Genomic DNA, 19,427 nt, shown 5'->3' with positions numbered 1-19,427 from the left:
AGTTGGATCGTAAAAAAAAATACTCGATGCTCGCTTTTTAGCTCCTTATATCTTGTTGTATTTGAATTAAACGATGTCTTATGAAAGAGAATAGACAAATAAAAATTAAAAATAAGAGGGTTTGATGAGAAATTTTGAAAATGGTAAAATGAAAGGGAAGAGAGGAGAAGAGAGAGCGTGGCTTAAGCCTGGAGCAGCTTCAATCTTCCGCATGAGAGAGCGACATTGCCGAGAATTAAGCGGCATCCACACTAGAGCTAAGTTATATTAAAATTAAATTTCCCAATTTTTATAATGTTTTACCCTATCTCTCTCCTACGTGTATCGCCTCAAAAAAATTATGCTATAACAATTTTAATTGAATGGTTTTTTTGTGTTAAGAAGAATAATTCTGAAACCCTTTTTTTTTTTAATTGAATTATCATTATTATTTTGGGAATTTCAATTGAATAAGTATGTTGGTTAATTAGTTGGCATCTTCAACCTTAATCCCATAAACCAATAAATTGGTAAAACCTATATGATCTTGATTCCTGATTTTATGTGTAAACTTCTTAACCATGTGTTTGTTGAGTACGTCTAGTTGAGTAATCCTAGCCATTTGATTTGCGAATTTGTTATTGTTAGTTAATTCGTTTTTGTCATATAGGGCCCAAGTAGTTCACGGATCACGACTTGACATTAGAAATATCACAGGTTTAGTTTGGCTCAAAAAATTATGCATATTCGAACATAAATCTACTAAATTTAAGATAATTTAGAATATTATCTTTGTTTTCTACTTTTCTTATCAAAAGATTTGTTAGACAGAAGATAAACTATTCAGTTTGGTAATGTGAAAGTCATCTTTTATCATTTTTAATTTAAAATACTTTAGTCAAATATAAAATAAGCATACGGTAAAAAATAAAATTAGTTACAAGTAAGCCTACAGTTTGTTTTGTATTGGGCCTTCTGGCATCGACAAGTTGGCAAAGTCTGCATAGTGTTACACGTGTGCGTGTCTTTGTTTCACCAAGACGAAGACTCCAAGAGAGCTCACTTAAAATCAATTAAGACGGTTACTGGCCATACTCCAAGTGGACGGTCATGATTGTCGAAACAGCTAGCACTCCATGAGTCGGCATCGACGTTTCCTCTAGGGCAATATGTGCATCCGAAATATTTTGGCACAGAGTGCGACACAACTACACGTCTTCATGACTTGACTTGACTGCCTACAATTCCATGCCATCACAGTCCACTACTTGGTTTACTGTTTCGGTTTCTTCTGTTTTCTCGCGTGGTGTGGTTAATCCACCCATTGTTGCGTTGGAAATGGACGGCTACAATAATTGCGTAGCGTTACTACGGAGAAAATACTTTGTGTTGAACTTGAATAATATGAACCGCAAAATTTTCTTTCGAATTCTTTTATGCTACTGGAAAGTATTTACAATTATTTGACTAAGTCTAAATAATTGTTAATTTTTGTATTAATTGAATCCGAAAATAATTTAAATAAATGAAAAAAACATATGCTGTATACAACTTCATCAGTACTAGTGTTGAAGGCTAGTGAAAAGTCCTTTGGTTTTAATTGGTGGGACAGAATTTATAATCATTATGAATTTTGGATAATATCATAGTATCAATATATCATATAGTTTTCAATTTGACATGGTGTTGATATGAAATTTAACAAAGTCCAATGATAATAAAGTACCAAGAAATAAACTACTGGAGCGTTAAAATTATTATGAAGTATAAAGATCTTCCATTAATGTGATTTATCATGTCAAGTTGACATTAATAAAAGCGAAAAAGATACGCAACAATGATAAAGATTTATTCAGAATAAAATATATTAAACTCTATTCTATGCCCATGTAATTAAGATTTTTATTGTTCTCAATATGTATTTATTTTATTTTTTCAAATTTCCTCACTAGAAACGAAATTTCAAAGGAATTCCATTTCCAACTGCAAGAGGAACAGCTGGACACAAATAATGCCATTGAGAAAAGGTAATTGTGATATCTAAGAAAAGTACTACTATAATTTATATATAAAGTTGATTTTCCAGTCATTGCTTATGGAAGATGATATGGAGGAATTAGGGATTCAAAAATAAGAAGAAAATTGAAACGCTTATCACATTGACCAAGTAATACGTAATTCCAATATGCATACCTGACATCTGTAATCATGAACTATAACGGTTATCACCATTTTATATTATTATTATGCTCATTGCCACTCTCTCTTGGATCGTTAAAACATATTCTTAATATACATGGATGAGGTGTTAAAGTTGGTTTTGATTTTTATTAAAATAAACTTCTTTATGCTCATCAATCGCCAGATAATTTGTTTTCTTCAATGTAAAAGGAAGCGGCCACCCCAAATCAACTTCTTTCTTTTAGCAAGATGGAGATTTTTTATTAATTTAATTATTTTCATAATTAACTAAAAGGAAATAAATGGAAACATATTACGTACATATCGTCAACTAGCACAAGTATATTCCAACTTTAAAATCGAAAGATTTTTTAAGTGGAGAACGCCTTTTCCCCACCCGAGGTTTAGCAAAATGGCACTTTTCCACCCATTAAGTTTCAAAACGATATTTTGCCACCTTTCGTTATGTTCAATTAGTGTTTTCCCTTCTAAAAAAGGGTAATAGTGTCAATTTACATAAGCCACAAAAATTAAAAATTTGAAATCATGGTGAGTGTCGCTGAATGGTTGCCATGTTCCAATGAAGTTTGACTTTGAAAAAACAAAAAAGAAGGGAGAACGAAGAGTTGCCTGCCTTTTCTGCCTATTCTTTGGTAACTCTTCCTGCTCTCTAGATTTGAAGTCCATTTTGTGATCCGCGCGACTCAGAGAAGAATCCTATTTCTTACTCACTCAATGTTGTTCTGATTGAATTTCAAAGATCTCGCTCGCTATCAAAGCGCATTTTTTGAAGTGTTCTCCTGGACTGGCGACCTAGGTTTTTTGTCGTGCGATCACCACATCTCTTCATCATCCCCAGTAAGGATACACCATATCGGCTTCTTTTCCATCTTTGGCCGACCTATTGATGACAAGGACGTAGCAAAGGCAACGGCTTTCTATTTTGGTGTCTTGTCGGGCTGAGATAGTTCCTGTGTTGTTGATTCATAATGGCAGTGGTTTGAATGCAGGAAAATTCTGGCGACTAACAAAAAGCCAGTTGTGGGTTCTTCGTGTTCTGTGATACTGAAGCGATTAGGGACTCAAGGTTGGTGACTGACAACGATTGAGGAAAAAAAAGGTGAGAAAGCAGCGAGCGAGAGAAAAATATCGACGACGACAACAATTTGGGTAATCTTTTTCTGTCCTTTTTTTTTTTTTTTTTTTTTTTTTTTTTTTAGGTTGAGAAAAGTTGTGTGTTTTTTGTTTTGTTCTTGTCTTTTTTTAAATATTTGCTCTTATGACCTTTGTACCATTACATAAATGAATTTTTGTAAACATCAATTTGGCAAAGTCAGATTACACTTTAATTTAAAGGAGTCCTGTTGAATTTCATCTCATATCCTTCACTATCACAAACTTGCAGATTGATAAGTGAAAATGATGCAGCTGCTTTAGGGATGAATAATTAGAAGGTTGGCTCTTGAATTGCTTTAGTTTTCAAGGACCAACAGCTAAGCCATAGCTGTAACCGAAATTAAGAAGAATTAGTACTTGCTCCTTGAATAATAATAATAATTTATAAATATCGTGGCTTGTTGTGATGTAAGTTTTTTGTTGTTGATCATTGAGACAACCATATATCAGCAAGATTTTATATGTTTATTCTTTCTTTTGATGCCCAACATGAGAGATCAAGATATTAATTCAACTTTTATTGTAGGTTTTTTTTCTTTAGTTTTGATTTAAAATGTTTTGGCATGTTGTTGGCTCTATTGATAATCATTTATGTAATTGTGATTGTAGAATCCCCATTATTGGAGGAAAGGAGTTAGATTTGCAATGGCTCTTTGTGGAGGTTACTTCTCGTGGTGGTTAAAGCTTTATTTTGTTTCATCTTTCAATAAATCTGATGTTGAGAGTTTGCTCTTTGTGTTTTGGTTGGCACCTTGTTTGCTCAATGAATTGTCCTTATTTAAAAGACAGGCCAACCACACTTTCTATCCAAATTCCTTGAAAGTAACTAAAAATTTAGAATGGTATATTTTTCTGCGTAGGTATCGATTCCAACAATGATTTCAAATGTGGAGCTCATGTTAGAAAGATGGAAACATCACGAAGGTAAGGAGATTAAAGTATCCTATGAATTTATGGTTTTGACAACATAAATTATTTCCAGGACAACTTTTGGAAGCAGTTTTAGAAGGAGAAAAAAATTTTCTATGTTGACAAGTTTGGGTGTATGTAATCAATGTCAGAAATCATTATAAAATTTAAGCACCTGATTGATAAGGCAAAGCTCCTCTTCGTAATTTATAGGGTTTAGGGTTTAGGGTTTGGGTGTAATGTAATCAATGCCAGAAATCATTATAAAATTTAAGCACCTGATTTGATAAGGCAAAGCTTCCTTTTCGTAATTTCTGTAATTTGTGACTACTTAGTTTTATACTTTTGCTTCTCTATTAATTATACAATACCATTTGATGTTTGACATAAAGTTTGTAGAAATCTGTTTTGTTTGTATTGAATTCCCTATTTTTATTGGGTTTCAATTGACAAAATTTCTTATAATTCTCCATTAATTCTACTGTAATTTTACAATCTGGATTCTTATTTTTCAGATATTAGTAGTGTTTAAATTAACAAAATTCAAATATTTAAATATTAATGCCAGTTTTAAGGGTTCTGAATTTTTAAAAATCCAGTGGTAACTTCATTTAAAATATTATTTTTAATAAAAAAAATTGGAAGGACAAATTGGTAATTTACATTCTCTTATATAGTTGAGGACATTGCAGTAATTTTATATTAATAGTGGGTATATTAGTAATTGAATTGTTGACATGATATAAGTAATAACAAAATTATTAAGTCAAATATTAAGGATATTTTTGTCTTTTAAGTCAAATAGTAATGGCAAACACTAACAGAACATAATGGAGGGTGGGAAATGTCATTTTGAAACTTGACGGGTGGGAAAGAGTCATTTCACTAAACCTTGGGTGGGAAAATGTTGTTCTCCCTTTTTTATGGTTTAATAGACCATTTAACTGCGAAAATGCCCCTGCTCCGACAGTTTGTAACTTTGCATACGCGTCACGTATCTTTTAAAGGCAAAAAAGAAAGAGGGAAAAAAAAAAAAAAAAGCAAACAGGAAAACCACAAGCATCACCTACGCCCTTCACCAACTACGGTGGACGTGCCTTCTCTATTGAGTAATTAGATTCTGAGAACAAAAATCTCCCTCATTTTTCGTCAGTTTCTGAGATTCCAAACGCACAAATTGAGAGTACTAAACAACACACGTCCTAGTAGGGCAGATCTGAATAAGGAACAGCAAGGCGCCGAGGACATCCGCAGTCAGGGAGCTGGCCGGCATCGGGCGTGACGCCGATGGCGGAGACTCGAGAGAATTTACGGTCACCTTCTTCTTCTTCTTCGAGTTCAAGTGAACTTTCTGTGAAGTTTGAGCGCGGAATTGGTGGTGTAAGTAGCAGCGAAGGTAAAGAAGTGGATAGCGGTGAGACGAGTACGAGTGCCGTTACCGTAAATAATGGACATGCAGAGTCTTCAGGTTAGTAAATTTTCCTTTCGAATTGTGGTTTCGCTTGTGTTCTTGTTTGGTCGCTGAGAAATCGGTTTCCAAAACATAGCTGTGAAGCTCACTTTATTTTGTAATTCTTTTAGTATGGTTGAATATTTGAATTTTAGACCTGAGAGTGGTTAGAATTAATTGATTTTGTTGACGCTGGTGAAATTATGTATTGCTTGTCAAATCTTTAACTAGCACTTTTATGTGATTGTAATCTTGTAAAATTTAGTAGATAAAATGACATCATATACGACCAACAAGCAAGTCCAAGGTGTTGTAGTAAAAGATTTTCTTGTTTATCTATGGGTTCGCGTATATGATATTTCTGATTTTTCCTTCGTTTAGGAAATTCTGGGAAAAGTGTTCCTAAGATAAAGACTCCGCAGATGGAGTTGTTAAGCGCTGAGAAACATCAGCAAGTTTCAAGTCCGCTTAAGTTGGAAAGAGCAAAAACTGAGAGTCACAGACCCCGTAGTGTACTTGCTCAACAGGCAGCCCAAATTTTTGACAGCAAGATTTCTGTCGAGCAGAAGGTATAATACCAGTGTTTATTGAAATCTGCCTTGAATTTTTAATATCTGTGAAGCATTTTTTTCTTCGAAATGGTTGACATGTTTTAGCTAGCTTAACCAGAAACCTTTTTCACACTTGTTCGTATTCTATTTAATACTGAATTAATGTATGAACTTTCATAAGATTTCTATTTGAGATGAGCTTTATGAATTCTATGAACATCTTGAGAATGGTTAATTGTGATATCTAATTTTAATTTTGTCTTTAATCCAATATAGGGAGTCATATTCATATTGAATATTGTTTGTAGAATGACTTTTATGATTGAAGCATATTGGAAGACTACAGTAGCCTCATCTAATGCTTATCAAATTTCAGTTTGAGGCTGATGTTATGTAGGTTTAGTTAGGCAGTATCTTATGGGTTTTAGTGACATGCTTAAATGTAATGTTAGAGTGTTGTGTACTTCTATGTGGTTATTGATCTTTTGCTATGAGGGACTTGTTTGTGATAAACTTGATTAGATCCATATAAATTGTCTAAATCAATAAATGGTCTCCCCACATGAAGGGGATTAAGTTTAAGCCCTGCTTGACAAAACCTATTATATATTTGACTTTACTATTACTACTTGTGTGCTAGCTTTCACTGTTATTAGCATCATTGTCGTCATCATAGTCGTGACAGTTAGACTTGATAGCATTGCAATTTTATCTTTGAGATTAGTTTGCATGGGTTTTTATTGTTTATTGATAGTTATCAAATCCATGCAGATTAAATTGTTGAACAGAATAGCTACTGTGAAAGATGATGGAACTGTAGAATTCGAAGTTCCTGGAGATGTTGAACCCCATGATCTTGGTGCTGCATCTGAAAATTTATGTAGTGAAGTTGTTAATGATGAGCCCCTTGATTCGCAAGACCATCTATACATACCACCATTGCAAATAGTAATGCTAATTGTAGGCACTCGTGGTGATGTACAACCATTTATTGCGATTGGCAAACGTCTGCAGGTTAAAGAATATTCTCTCACGTTATTTTCTGTTCCATTTTTCTGATTGAGTTCTATATGTGTATTATTATTATTATTTTTTTTTTTATAAATTGACATTGTTTGTAATTCTAGAGGTGGGTATTACAGTTCTACTCTGTATTTTTTGTAATTTAAATATAAAAATAACAACAATTCTACGCAAAATTGTCTTCAACTGAAAAGTGGCAAACACCTTAGATAGGTGTTATGTTCGGGATAGACATTAGGAGCATGAATGCAGAAGATAATTTTTTCAGTTTTTTCTTTAAAGAAAAGTTTCGTTTATTGGCAGAATTTTCACCTTTGTTGATATTGGTCTTTTGTTCTGGTATAACCATGTTTAATTAAAACTTTGTGCTTATTTTGTGCCAATGGAAAGAAATATGAAAATTTGGGACAGGATTTTTAATTTTAGCAATCCAAGAAGCTATTATGCAACAGATTACGTCTATTAACAAGGATATTTCATGCAGGACTATGGCCATCGTGTTAGATTAGCTACTCATTCAAATTTCAAAGATTTTGTCTTGACTGCTGGGTTGGAGTTCTATCCTTTAGGCGGAGATCCAAAAGTTCTCGCTGGTTGTAAGTACCCATACGACCATCTATAGTATACATGATTAGACTGTCTGGATTTTGTTTTTATTGTCTACGGTATTTATAGGAGTGTTTACCATCTACTATATGTGGTCCAAATGCATTGGTAACTTGCACAAAGCACTTGATGCATATGCTGCTGCAACTGGGTTTCTAGGCACCTCAGAGGCAGTTAAACTATTTTGATGTTCTGCTAGTCTGATTAATTACTTTTCATCCTAAGCATTAATGATAGCTTTTACATGCTTGCGTTTGACATACACAAATATTAATGATTGCACACTTGCACTCATGACATAAAGCATGGGTACTGCATTGCATGTATTTGTTTGCCATGGGCATTTTCTGTTTTCAATACTATACAGTTTTTTTTTTCCTCATAATATCATAGAGTTGGCTACTTTTCTCTTGTATTGGAGTTGATACTGCAGTGGCCCATATGAACAAACTCTTAAGATTATTTGATGATAATTTTTAATCAGTACTTTCAGTTAATAGTTTTCCTCTTCTGAGCAGATATGGTTAAAAACAAGGGCTTCCTGCCATCAGGCCCTTCTGAGATACCCATTCAACGAAATCAGATGAAGGAAATTATTAACTCTTTACTTCCAGCTTGCAAAGAGCCTGATTTAGATTCTGGTATTCCCTTTAAGGCAGATGCAATCATTGCTAATCCCCCAGCATACGGTAATGTTTTATCATTGTTGATAATTTTGGTTGTGAAATTTTTGATTTGCTTCTTAGCATAAATGAAGAAGCAAGCTTTTTTTTTTGTATTGGACATGTCAGTTTCGGTTGCAACTTGAAATTCTCGTGTGGTGAGCATATATAGTGCAGAAAGTGATTTAAGAAGATAATAAATAAGAGAAAATTATACAAAGCATTTTCATTGCTATTTTTATCTTAATGACTATATTAAATCTAAGCAATCACTGTCAGAAATAATTGTAGTTAATGATTGTGTCTCATCTTTTGCTTAATGTTGTGTCTGCATCTTTTGCTATCTATTTGGGGAATTGATGATCATGCGAGATCATATCATCATTTATTACATAAGTCAACTTATGTGACATTTCCTTGATCACACTTCTAACAACCTTGTCAATTGCTTCTTTAGGCATACCCATGTTGCAGAGGCACTGGAAATACCGATTCATATATTTTTCACAATCATGGACGTAAGTCTTGTTGGGTAATGGAATCTAGCTGATTAAGTTTTGCTAATATCTTTGAAGTTTCGTTTACAACTTGGTTTCTTCTTGTTTGTCTCAGTTTATTGTTCTATGCATGGTTTGATGGGGAATCTTAAATTGCTTTGCACAATCTATTATCTTTTTCTCCGGCCAAAGTGGTTTCCGCATCCTTTGTCCCGTGTCAAGCAATCAGCTGGATATCGAGTGAGTTCATCAAATTCTGTCCTCTTTGCCATATTATATTAATTTTTAGCTCTATTTTTAAAAATAAATTTCTGGTATGACTTTTTCTTTTATTTTTGCAGCTATGTACAAATTGTTGACCTCAATGATTTGGCTTGGAATTGGGAATGATAATGAGTAAAAAAAAGCTGAAGTACGCTTCACTTATTTGAGGTTCCAGGTTCTGATCTGATATTCCACATGGATATATATGGGTCCTCACCTGTTCCCAAACCAAAGGTTGTTACTTCAGTTTCTAGACTGTTACAGATAGCATTATGATCATTTAATAGGCATTTATAGTTTGAATAGAGTTTCTTTTAGTATGTCTTTCTCAGCCAAGTGCCTTAGAGAACCTTATATGTTCTTTAAACTAATTTCTTTAGACCTGGAATTATACTTCACATCTTTATAATCATAGAACATTTGAGGCTGATGTTGGATCGAATATCCATTCTCCCTGTTCCTCCTGTGCCCCTTTTATTGCACAAATTGAAAATTGATTTGATTTTTTGGGATGTAAGTGCTATTTTAGTCTTAACGGATGACTTACGTGCCACCATTTTCAATTTTTTCCATTCTAAGTGTGATATGCTTTCATTGGCCATATGCTTGGGTGGTTATAGATTTGGTGGATGAAATAGTTTCTGGTGCTTTTTATTTGCCTTGTTGTTTAGGTGACACTTTTCCGTATTCTCTTGGGTGGAGTGTCGTGTATCTTTTTGCTTCTATAATTCATGGCTAACTGTCCTTATGAACTTAGCTGCTTTTATGCTATAGTTTTGAGGTTTTTGCTGTCTTAAAATTTCGTGAAGTTGACATCTTGATTCATGTATTATGCACTTTTGCTAAATTGTGAAAAAGGATTCTTATGGAGAATGCTAATTTCTGGTTTACATTTTTCCTTTTTTCTTTTAATTGTGTTGCAGACTGGGGAACAAAAGTTGACGTGGTAGGATTTTGCTTCCTTTATCTCGCATCCAATTATGAACCTCCAGAATCACTTGTAAAAAGGCTTGATGCTGATACAGAGCCTATTTATATTGGATTCGGTAGCCTTGTGAGTTTGTTTTCTTAGTTCTCTCATAATTTATATGTTGTTTTACTAGGAAATATAACCTTTTGAAACTAGTAAAGCCTTCTTGAGAATATTTTCGAGTTGTGAACTTCTACTTATTTGGTATGATGGCCCTACTAGATGACTGATAGACCACTTGTTTCCCATAAAGCCTTAATCCTTGACTGAGGTGGGATCCTATGTTTCCCAGCACGACACCAAGTAGCTTTAATTATTTAGATTGTTCACTCCTTTAGGTCTTGAACTACTTGCGATGAGAACTTCTTTTTGAATTTTTGTGGATGGATATATTTCCATGAAACTTAAATATTAACATATGAAATAAATGCAGGAAAAGGAGGCATAATTTCCAAAAATTTATTTGAAGGAAGTGAGTGAGATTAAATTAAGTTATTACCTACCATGTGTTTTTATTATCAATTTGGCATGCTATGAATTTGTTACCTCTTTCACTTAACACACAGTTTTTTCTTTCATTTTCTTGATCAAATCTAATTCGTGCATAACTTATGTAACTCATGTGGGCAGATACAATTGGAAGTTTTAAAATTTCTTTAGGAATTTTGAGAAGGGATCGAATCTTTTTCTTATATGTAGATTTCTAGTTATTATTTTCTGTTATGAGCAATTTAGGACCGTAAATGTTTGAGGAATCAGCAATGGTTGGACTAGTTACCAGTGTGAGTGGGTTTCATCTTGCTGTACTTCTCCCTTCAAGTTTAAGAAGCCTTTGTTTTGTTCACATAGAAAATAGGTTTTTGAAACAGGAGGATGGAGGCGGGCTGTGGGTTTAGAAAAGCTCCTGTGTAGGATATGATGCGAGGTGCAGCCGGTAACTTTTTTGAGTGGGAAGGGAGAAGTTGCCATCCTTCGAGGGAGGAATGTGTTTAAGTGGGGAGCTGGAGGACTGTAATTGAAATAAAGGTTGAAGATTTTTCTTGTACTGTGATATGTTATAATTATGCAATGTGTTGACGTCTACTGTCTAGATTGTATCACCCCCTGAAGTAGTGCTGCCATATGATTTGTCCAATTATATTTGTTTTTTCCCCCTTGTGGAAATTGAATTTTTCCATGTTATAAACTTCTAAATGCTCTTTTATTTCAAGACTTATATGGTTATTGCAGTGATCCAGATTTCATCATACTTTTTCATTAACTGGCTATGCGAATAAAAGTATTATATTTAATCTTTATGGGAGGTTTATTATCCTATTTCTTGTCAGCCTGTTCAAGAGCCAGAGAAAATGACCCAAGTAATTGTGGAAGCACTGGAAATAACTGGACAGAGTGGTATCATTAACAAAGGCTGGGTGGCCTTGGCAACTGTAAGTTCTTTTAATTAGTCATTCGTATGCTTCATATGTTCCTTTACCTCTCTCTCCTTCTGTGTCTCTCTCATTCTTCTTCTTTTCCTACTGTTTCGGGCTTTTCCATGTAGAACCTTTGTAGGATTTCTTGTAAGTTGCTAATTCCTTATTGGGTTAGGCTTAGGAATATGAATCTTTGTAAAACTAGGTTTACTCTCTTAAACCTAATATATAAATATATTTTTCTCTTGTTATACAGTGATAGCAAATCATAGGGCAATTCATTCATTATAAACGAGAGAGGTGAGGCATATTGCAATAATATTGACTCAGCTGGACGTAGCCCCCATTGGATGAATTAAGATAAATCGCACGTGTTATTTTCTTTGTTTACTGTTTGATTTGTTTTACTATTATATTTTGTTCCTGTTGTTGCCTCTATTTCGTTCACCTACTACATTGTTTTATCCACTTTGGGGTTGAGATTTAATTGGCTATATCTTATTTACTTCCAGTAGCAGAACCAAAGGACTTTGTATACTTATTGGACAATTGTCCCCGTGACTGGCTATTCTTACAATGTAAGGCTGTAGTAAGTCTTTTATCTTGAAGCAGCTTCATTAATGAGTATGTTCTTTCAATATTCGTGGGATTCAATAAGCATATGGCTATGCTTCAACCTATTTTGTTTGTGATGACAAGTTCTTAGTTTTCTCCACACTTTGCTTTTAAGGTTCATCACGGTGGTGCAGGAATAACTGCTGCCGGTCTTAAAGCAGCGGTAATAATGGATAACTTTAAGCGTGGTTTTGGTTTCAGTAAGAGTTCTTTCTGATGTGTTTTCTGTCTCATTTTGACGCATTGTTTTTGAAATATAGTGCCCGACAACCATTTTACCTTTCTTTGATGACCAACCTTTCTGGGGAGGGTGAGTTCATGCCAAAGGAGTAGGTCCTCCACCCATTCCAGTTGAAGAGTTCTCACTTGCAAAAGTTGGTTGATGCAATAAATTTCATGCTAGATCCAGAGGTACTACTGAATTTTCAACATTCTGATTTAATTTATTGTAAAGTATATATGTATAGTCATAACAATACTATTTATATCCAATTTAATCTCATACCACACAGTTTCAAAAAAAAAAAAAAAAAGACTCTAATACTACACAATCTAATATAACATATTCCTCTTATCGGATTCTAGGATATGGGAAAATTATACTATAGTTCTTACTGACGCACCTGAGAACTATGACAGGTGAAGAAGCGTGCAGTTGAACTCGCAAAGTCCATGGAGAAAGAAGATGGAGTAATTGGAGCAGTTAAAGCATTTTTTAAGCATTATCCTTGTCCGAAGGCTCAGACTAAGCCTGAGACCAGGGTTGAGGCAGAGCCATGATCAGAACCACAACTTTTTTCTCCATTATTTATACTGTTGTTTTTGCAATATTTTAGAACTTATATTGTTGTTTAATTTTGTTTAATAAGAGCAACAATGATATATGTACCAGTCAATAAATCAATTGAGAGATTGTTAAATATTTAAATTTATTGTTGAATTGTGATAATTGTTGTTAATTGAGAAACATTATGAATAATTTCATTACACTATTCTATAATTTAATTAGCAATAACTAAGAAAATAAATTAATTACAAAAAAAATCTTCCACAATTTTTAAACTGTCAAGAATTTGATTAAAAATTGAAAAATAAATCTAAATTCTTGATAGTTCCAGAACTGTCAAAGATTTGATTAAAATTTGATTGAATTTTTTACAGTTTTTTAACTGTCGAGAATCTGTCAGAGTTAAAAAACGGTGAAGACCCTTTCTAAACTGTCAAAAACCCTTTCTTCACAGGGCTTCCTTGACAGTTCAAAAACCGTCGTCAGAAAACTCCCCGCCGTTATCATTTCTGTCAACTACCGTCTGGCTCCGGAGCATCGTTGTCCCTCTCAATATGAAAATGGCTTTGATTTGCTCAACTTTATCGACACAAATTTAAATTCCATTGAAAGCTTGCCTTCCTACGCTGATTTTAATCACTGTTTCAATGCTGGAGACAGCGCAGGAAGCAACATAGCTCATCACGTAGCTCTCAGAGCTGTTCAGAACAATTTAACCAGAGTAAAAATCATTGGAGTTTTAGCTATTCAGCCATATTTTGGTGGGGAGGAAAGGACTCCATCAGAAATAACGCATGAGGGAGCTCCACTAATATCAATAGAGAGGACTGATTGGACGTGGAAGGCGTTTTTGCCAGAAAGGTCGGACCGGGACCATGGGGCAGCGAACGTTTTCGGGCCGAAGGGGCATGATATTTCCGGAGTGAATTTTCCGGCGACGATTGTTTTTGTTGGAGGTTTTGATCCATCGAAAAATTGGCAAACGGGGTACTTTCAAGGGCTGACGGATCGTGGAAAAGAAGCTGAGTTGGTCGAGTTTGATAATGCTTGTCACTGTTTCTATCTTTTTCCTAAGCTGCCTGAGTTTGACCAATTCGTTGACAGGGTTAGGCAGTTCATAAGTAAATTAATGAGTTTATTTGTCAATTTGATTGATAATTATCATAATTATAATGATAATTAGAAAAATATTTTGGGTTTTGAGTGTCAGATTGTAAAGTACGTTCTATAAAGTGTAGTATTGCTTTTTTTATTATTGATAATTTCTCTTTGAAGATGGATGAATAAGAATGTTCTGTAGGAGGATAAGTAATGGGATCAGGATGATCCTTTTATAATATGATATACCGATCCAATTTCTTGGGATTAAAACAAAATATCCACCTTAATACAAATGATAAGGTACATTACATAATCCGTTTTAAGAATCGACTGTGGCATAACTTTTGATCATTTCAGATTTGTCAATATCAATTATATATCAACTTTGAAATTTCAATTATCCTCTGAATTGAGTGCATTTCTTATCTTACAATTCAAAGGGGAACCAAAATTCTAAACAATCTTCGGTTAGAATTCACTTATCTATATTTTTCCACTACTTAAAGAATAAAAAGGAGATGGAGTTTTGAAGAGTCTGATTCCCAGAATCCAAGCCCTGTTGAAATGCCTTTATAATGTTGGATTTCTTTTGTGAAAATGATGGGATTCGAATTTCACGTAATAATAATGGGTGTGTTTGGCTTATTATTTCTGCCTATATTCCCAATCTTATTCTCCAAATAATGTTTGACACATTATTCCATAAATATTACCCTATTTTTTAATTACTTTGAAACCCTATAAGGTTATTAATTTCATTAAATACCCCCTGAAAAAAAGTTTAAAAATTAACAAAAACACCCCCATACGCGTACTTACCAGATTCTGGCAACCACCGTCGGTGGTAACCAGAATCTGCCACAACGGTGAATTACCGATCGGAACTAGCCGGTAATTCACTGATCTGGCCTTCAGTGACGGCCAAAGATGGCCTTCTTTGGCCCTTTTCGGCTAGATCCGTGGTGGGTCTGGCCGGTAAAGGCCACGGATCTGGCCAGAAAAAGCCATAGCAACGTCATACTGGCCAGATTTGGCTGGTATGTGTGGTTATGCAATTTTTCGGCCAGATTCCGGTGGTGGTGGCCGGAATCTGGCACTGTAGGTGGTGTGGGTCTTTTTGTCATTTTATATATTTATATATATTGGGGTATTTATTAAATTAGCAAACTTAGGGGGGTTTTTTTATAAATTTTTAAATTTTACCTCGTAATACTCTCATATTCAATTATTCAATACTATCCCCAAAATCCTATCCAAAATAATAAACCAAATACACCCAATACTTTTATATTTCTTAGTGAATTCTTTAAGTTGTATTGAGTTTTATTACTATTTGGTGTATTGCATTAGATACTACTGTATAATGCTATATCATATAAATATTATATTTCTCAAATAAATTTGTAAATAAGTATTTATTTAAAATTCAAATAATTTATTGAAAAACTTTTATAAAAAAAATTAAAATTAAAAAAATTCAATTTTCTAGACTATGACGTCGGAAAATGTAGTTTGCTATGAGTAGGATATTAAGACATCCAGGAACAGACCCAAAAATTAATTTAGAATGGATAACTTCGATATAATATAACATAAAATAGGGGAAAAAACAAATAAATGGGGTCAAATGTAGAAAAATCAATACAAACACAGTATAGTCAAAACAAAAAACCAAACGAAATTAGTAAAAAAAAAAAAAAAATTTGAGTGGGGTCACCAACTTCCCCTCCTTCACAAAAGAGAAATTTGTGAAACGAAATATTAACATATACATAAATTGCATGTATATGTTAGTTAATGCAATATAAAGTTGCAGTATTTTATCTTTTTAACGGTATAAAAAATAGAGTTCCACTAAGTATTACTTATAAGAACTAACTCTAAATTAAATTTAAATATATAGTCAATTTTCAGCATGAATATTGGAAAGGCTTTTCACTTGTGGGTAAAGAATAAAAATAAGTGGATAAATACTTTTCACAACAGTAATGTGATAATTTGTATTTGATCAAGTGAAACCTATTATTAAACAAACAGAATCCATTATAAGTTAAACAATTATAAATTGACACATTGTATTTTATAAAAAAAAGGTTTATGGGAAGCGTTCCTTGAACTTAATATTACTCATGGACAAAAGGTTGGCGACCTGTTGCTTACTACCTATTCGTCCTGTCTGTCAAATCAATGCCGAGAGTCCAGCACAACTTTTATTGTATGGAAACAAGAATTAATAGGCGCGATTCAATCCAATCACTGTTGATATCCAGTTTATTGTATTCCCCATATAAATTTTATTCAACATTTACAAAATGGTATCAAAGATATAATGCTATATCATCAAATTCTTATTACTAAAGTTAGGATAAGACTAAAATTCCCAATTTACCAAAAGATTTTATTCTTGGGTGAGGGATAAATTGAGAGGACCAAAGAACGTGAGTGATGCTTTTATCAAAGGATTAATGCTATGTCAACTTTAAATGATGTGAATATGATATATCATTCAAGATTCAAATAAAGCTAGAATGTGTTACATGCGAATTAATACAGCACAAAACGACTTAGATGAACTACAATTACCCTTTTATTTCCAAAAGCAAGTATTTATATTAAGGTATCTTCTAACTTTCCTCTTTTTTCTATTTTTTCATGTAAAAGATCTAAAGCACATTGGTTTTTTGTCCTCTCTTCTATTTTTTTCTCATCCTTATCTCTTATTTACCTGTTTTCTCCACCACTGCCGTTTCCATTCTCCGGTCCGATGCTGCCTCCACCTACAGCGCCTTGTTAGATTGTATTGATTTGTTTGGTTGTACAACTTGTACTCCAAAATTGTTGGTTTTGTATTGGAAAAAAAAATAGTTTTATGTTTAACTTTAGTATGTGTTAAAAGAGTGCTGATTTTTTTTTTTTTTTTTTTTTTGTAAAATTGTTTTTTGTATCCCAGAATTTCCCAAGAAAAAGAATTGGAAAATGGTTATGGTCTTAGGATTTTTTCAGAAAAATTTGTTTTGGTTGTGTATGAGTTTTCTATTGTTATCTATGACTTATTTACGTTAGCCAGGGGTCTCAAGTTTGAGTACTATCAAGTAGTTACTTATCATATTTATGACTTATTTGGTTTATTGTGCTTATAGAGTGTTTAATAAATACAAACTAGTTCGGTGGGTCCAAAAATTAGTCAATAATTGTGTTGCACAGGATCAATGAGTGTTTCACAATGCCTTTCTAAATCTTTGATAATCTTACAGTGAAAAATCAGAATTGAGTATGACTCGCTTTTACACTAATCACAGCATAAAGACTTCTCTCTCTATTAACATAACAAAGAGCATAAATACAAAGTAATTTTTATGTGAGTTTATGTCAATCAATCAATTAGGAGTGTTCAAAAAAATGTAGAAACTAAACCGAACCGGTTTTTCCATTATTTAACTGTTGTTTTGCAATATTTTAGACTTATATTGTTGTTTAATTTGTTTAATAAGAGCAACAATGATATATGTACCTTCAATAATCAATTGAGAGATTGTTAAATATTAAATTTATTGTTGAATTGTGATAATTGTTGTAATTGGAACATATGAATAATTTCATTACACTATTCCATAATTTAATTAGTAATAACTAGAAAATAAATAATTACAAAAAAAATCTTCCAACTTTTTAAACTGTCAAGAATTTGATTAAAAATTGAAAATAAATCTAAATTCTTGATAGTTCCAAACTGTCAAAGATTTGATTAAAATTGATTGATTTTTTACAGTTTTTTACCTGTCGAGAATCTGTCAAGTTAAAAAACGGTGAAGACCCTTTCTAACCTGTCAAAAACCCTTTCTTCACAGGGCTTCCTTGACAGTTCAAAAACCGTCGTCAGAAAACTCCCCGCCGTTATCATTTCTGTCAACTACCGTCTGGCTCCGGAGCATCGTTGTCCTCTCACTATGAAATGGCTTTGATTTGCTCAACTTTATCGACACAAATTTAAATCCATTGAAAGCTTGCCTTCCTACGTGATTTTATCACTGTTTCATGCTGGAACAGCGCAGGAAGCACATAGCTCATCACGTAGCTCTCAGAGCTGTTCAGAACAATTTAACCAGAGTAAATCATGGAGTTTTAGCTATTCAGCCATATTTTGGTGGGGAGGAAAGGACTCCATCAAATAACGCATGAGAGCTCCACTAATATCAATAAGAGGACTGATTGGACGTGGAAGGCGTTTTTGCCAAAAGGTCGGACCGGGACCATGGGGCAGCGAACGTTTTCGGGCCGAAGGGGCATGATATTTCCGGAGTGAATTTCGGCGACGATTGTTTTTGTTGGAGGTTTTGATCCATCGAAAATTGGCAAACGGGGTACTTTCAAGGGCTGACGGATCGTGGAAAAGAAGCTGAGTTGGTCGAGTTTGATAATGCTTGTCACTGTTTCATCTTTTTCCTAAGCTGCCTGAGTTTGACCAATTCGTTGACAGGGTTAGGCAGTTCATAAGTAATTAATGAGTTTATTTGTCAATTTGATTGATAATTATCATAATTATAAATAATTAGAAAAATATTTTGGGTTTTGAGTGTCAGATTGTAAAGTACGTTCTATAAAGTGTAGTATTGCTTTTTTTTTATTGATAATTCTCTTGAAGATGATGAATAAAATGTTCTGTAAGAGGATAAGTAATGGATCAGGATGATCCTTTTATAATATGATATACCGATCCAATTTCTTGGGATTAAAAAAATATCCCCCTTAATACAAATGATAATACATTACATAATCCGTTTTAAGAATCGACTGTGGCTAACTTTTGATCATTTCAGATTTGTCAATATCATTATATATCAACTTTGAATTTCAATTATCCTCTGAATTGAGTGCATTTCTTATCTTACAATTCAAAGGGAACCAAAATCTAAACAATCTTCGGTTAGAATTCACTTATCTATTTTCCACTACTTAAGAAAAAAAGGAGATGGAGTTTGAAGAGTCTGATTCCCGAAATCCAAGCCCTGTGAAATCCTTTATATGTTGGATTTCTTTTGTGAAAATGATGGGATTCGAATTCACGTAATAATAATGGTTTTTTTGGCTTATTTTTCTGCCTATATTCCCAATCTTATTCTCCAAATAATGTTTGACACATTATTCCTAAATATACCCTATTTTTAATTATTAAACCCTATAAGGTTATTAATTTCATTAAATACCCCCTGAAAAAAATTTAAAAATTAACAAAACACCCCC

The 19,427-nt window shown here is 33.4% G+C and overlaps 2 protein-coding genes across 2 annotated transcripts; both read left to right on the top strand.

The window, feature by feature from the left end:
- The first annotated feature begins 5,467 nt into the window (after nt 1-5,467).
- LOC116136760 (sterol 3-beta-glucosyltransferase UGT80A2-like) lies at nt 5,468-9,091 on the top strand. Its single transcript, XM_031422427.1, has 6 exons — nt 5,468-5,713; nt 6,077-6,264; nt 7,018-7,260; nt 7,754-7,865; nt 8,394-8,564; nt 8,994-9,091. The coding sequence occupies exons 1-6, from the start codon at nt 5,533-5,535 to the stop codon at nt 9,071-9,073; spliced, it is 975 nt and encodes a 324-aa protein (XP_031278287.1). The 5' UTR covers nt 5,468-5,532; the 3' UTR covers nt 9,074-9,091.
- An 81-nt stretch (nt 9,092-9,172) lies between these two features.
- LOC116136788 (probable carboxylesterase 18) lies at nt 9,173-14,368 on the top strand. Its single transcript, XM_031422461.1, has 8 exons — nt 9,173-9,274; nt 9,376-9,379; nt 10,222-10,352; nt 11,597-11,698; nt 12,414-12,461; nt 12,938-13,060; nt 13,540-14,206; nt 14,361-14,368. The coding sequence occupies exons 1-8, from the start codon at nt 9,173-9,175 to the stop codon at nt 14,366-14,368; spliced, it is 1,185 nt and encodes a 394-aa protein (XP_031278321.1).
- Nucleotides 14,369-19,427: the final 5,059 nt, after the last annotated feature.

The sequence above is a fragment of the Pistacia vera genome, unplaced genomic scaffold (genome assembly GCF_008641045.1).
Source record: "Pistacia vera cultivar Batoury unplaced genomic scaffold, PisVer_v2 Contig32, whole genome shotgun sequence".
Lineage (NCBI taxonomy): Eukaryota > Viridiplantae > Streptophyta > Magnoliopsida > Sapindales > Anacardiaceae > Pistacia > Pistacia vera.
Note: the sequence above shows the minus strand (reverse complement) of the source record. Positions and strands in the feature narration are given on the sequence as shown.

What these genes read in the sequence shown, in the direction of transcription:
- LOC116136760 (XM_031422427.1), top strand. Translation starts at nt 5,533, where the DNA reads ATGGCGGAGACTCGAGAGAATTTACGGTCACCTTCTTCTTCTTCTTCG. An exon ending in AGATTTCTGTCGAGCAGAAG is followed by an intron (nt 6,265 to 7,017) that starts GTATAATACCAG and finishes AAATCCATGCAG; the next exon opens with ATTAAATTGTTGAACAGAAT. An exon ending in TCCAAAAGTTCTCGCTGGTT is followed by an intron (nt 7,866 to 8,393) that starts GTAAGTACCCAT and finishes TCTTCTGAGCAG; the next exon opens with ATATGGTTAAAAACAAGGGC.
- LOC116136788 (XM_031422461.1), top strand. Translation starts at nt 9,173, where the DNA reads ATGGGGAATCTTAAATTGCTTTGCACAATCTATTATCTTTTTCTCCGG. An exon ending in GCTGGGTGGCCTTGGCAACT is followed by an intron (nt 11,699 to 12,413) that starts GTAAGTTCTTTT and finishes TTTGCTTTTAAG; the next exon opens with GTTCATCACGGTGGTGCAGG. An exon ending in CTGCCGGTCTTAAAGCAGCG is followed by an intron (nt 12,462 to 12,937) that starts GTAATAATGGAT and finishes GAACTATGACAG; the next exon opens with GTGAAGAAGCGTGCAGTTGA.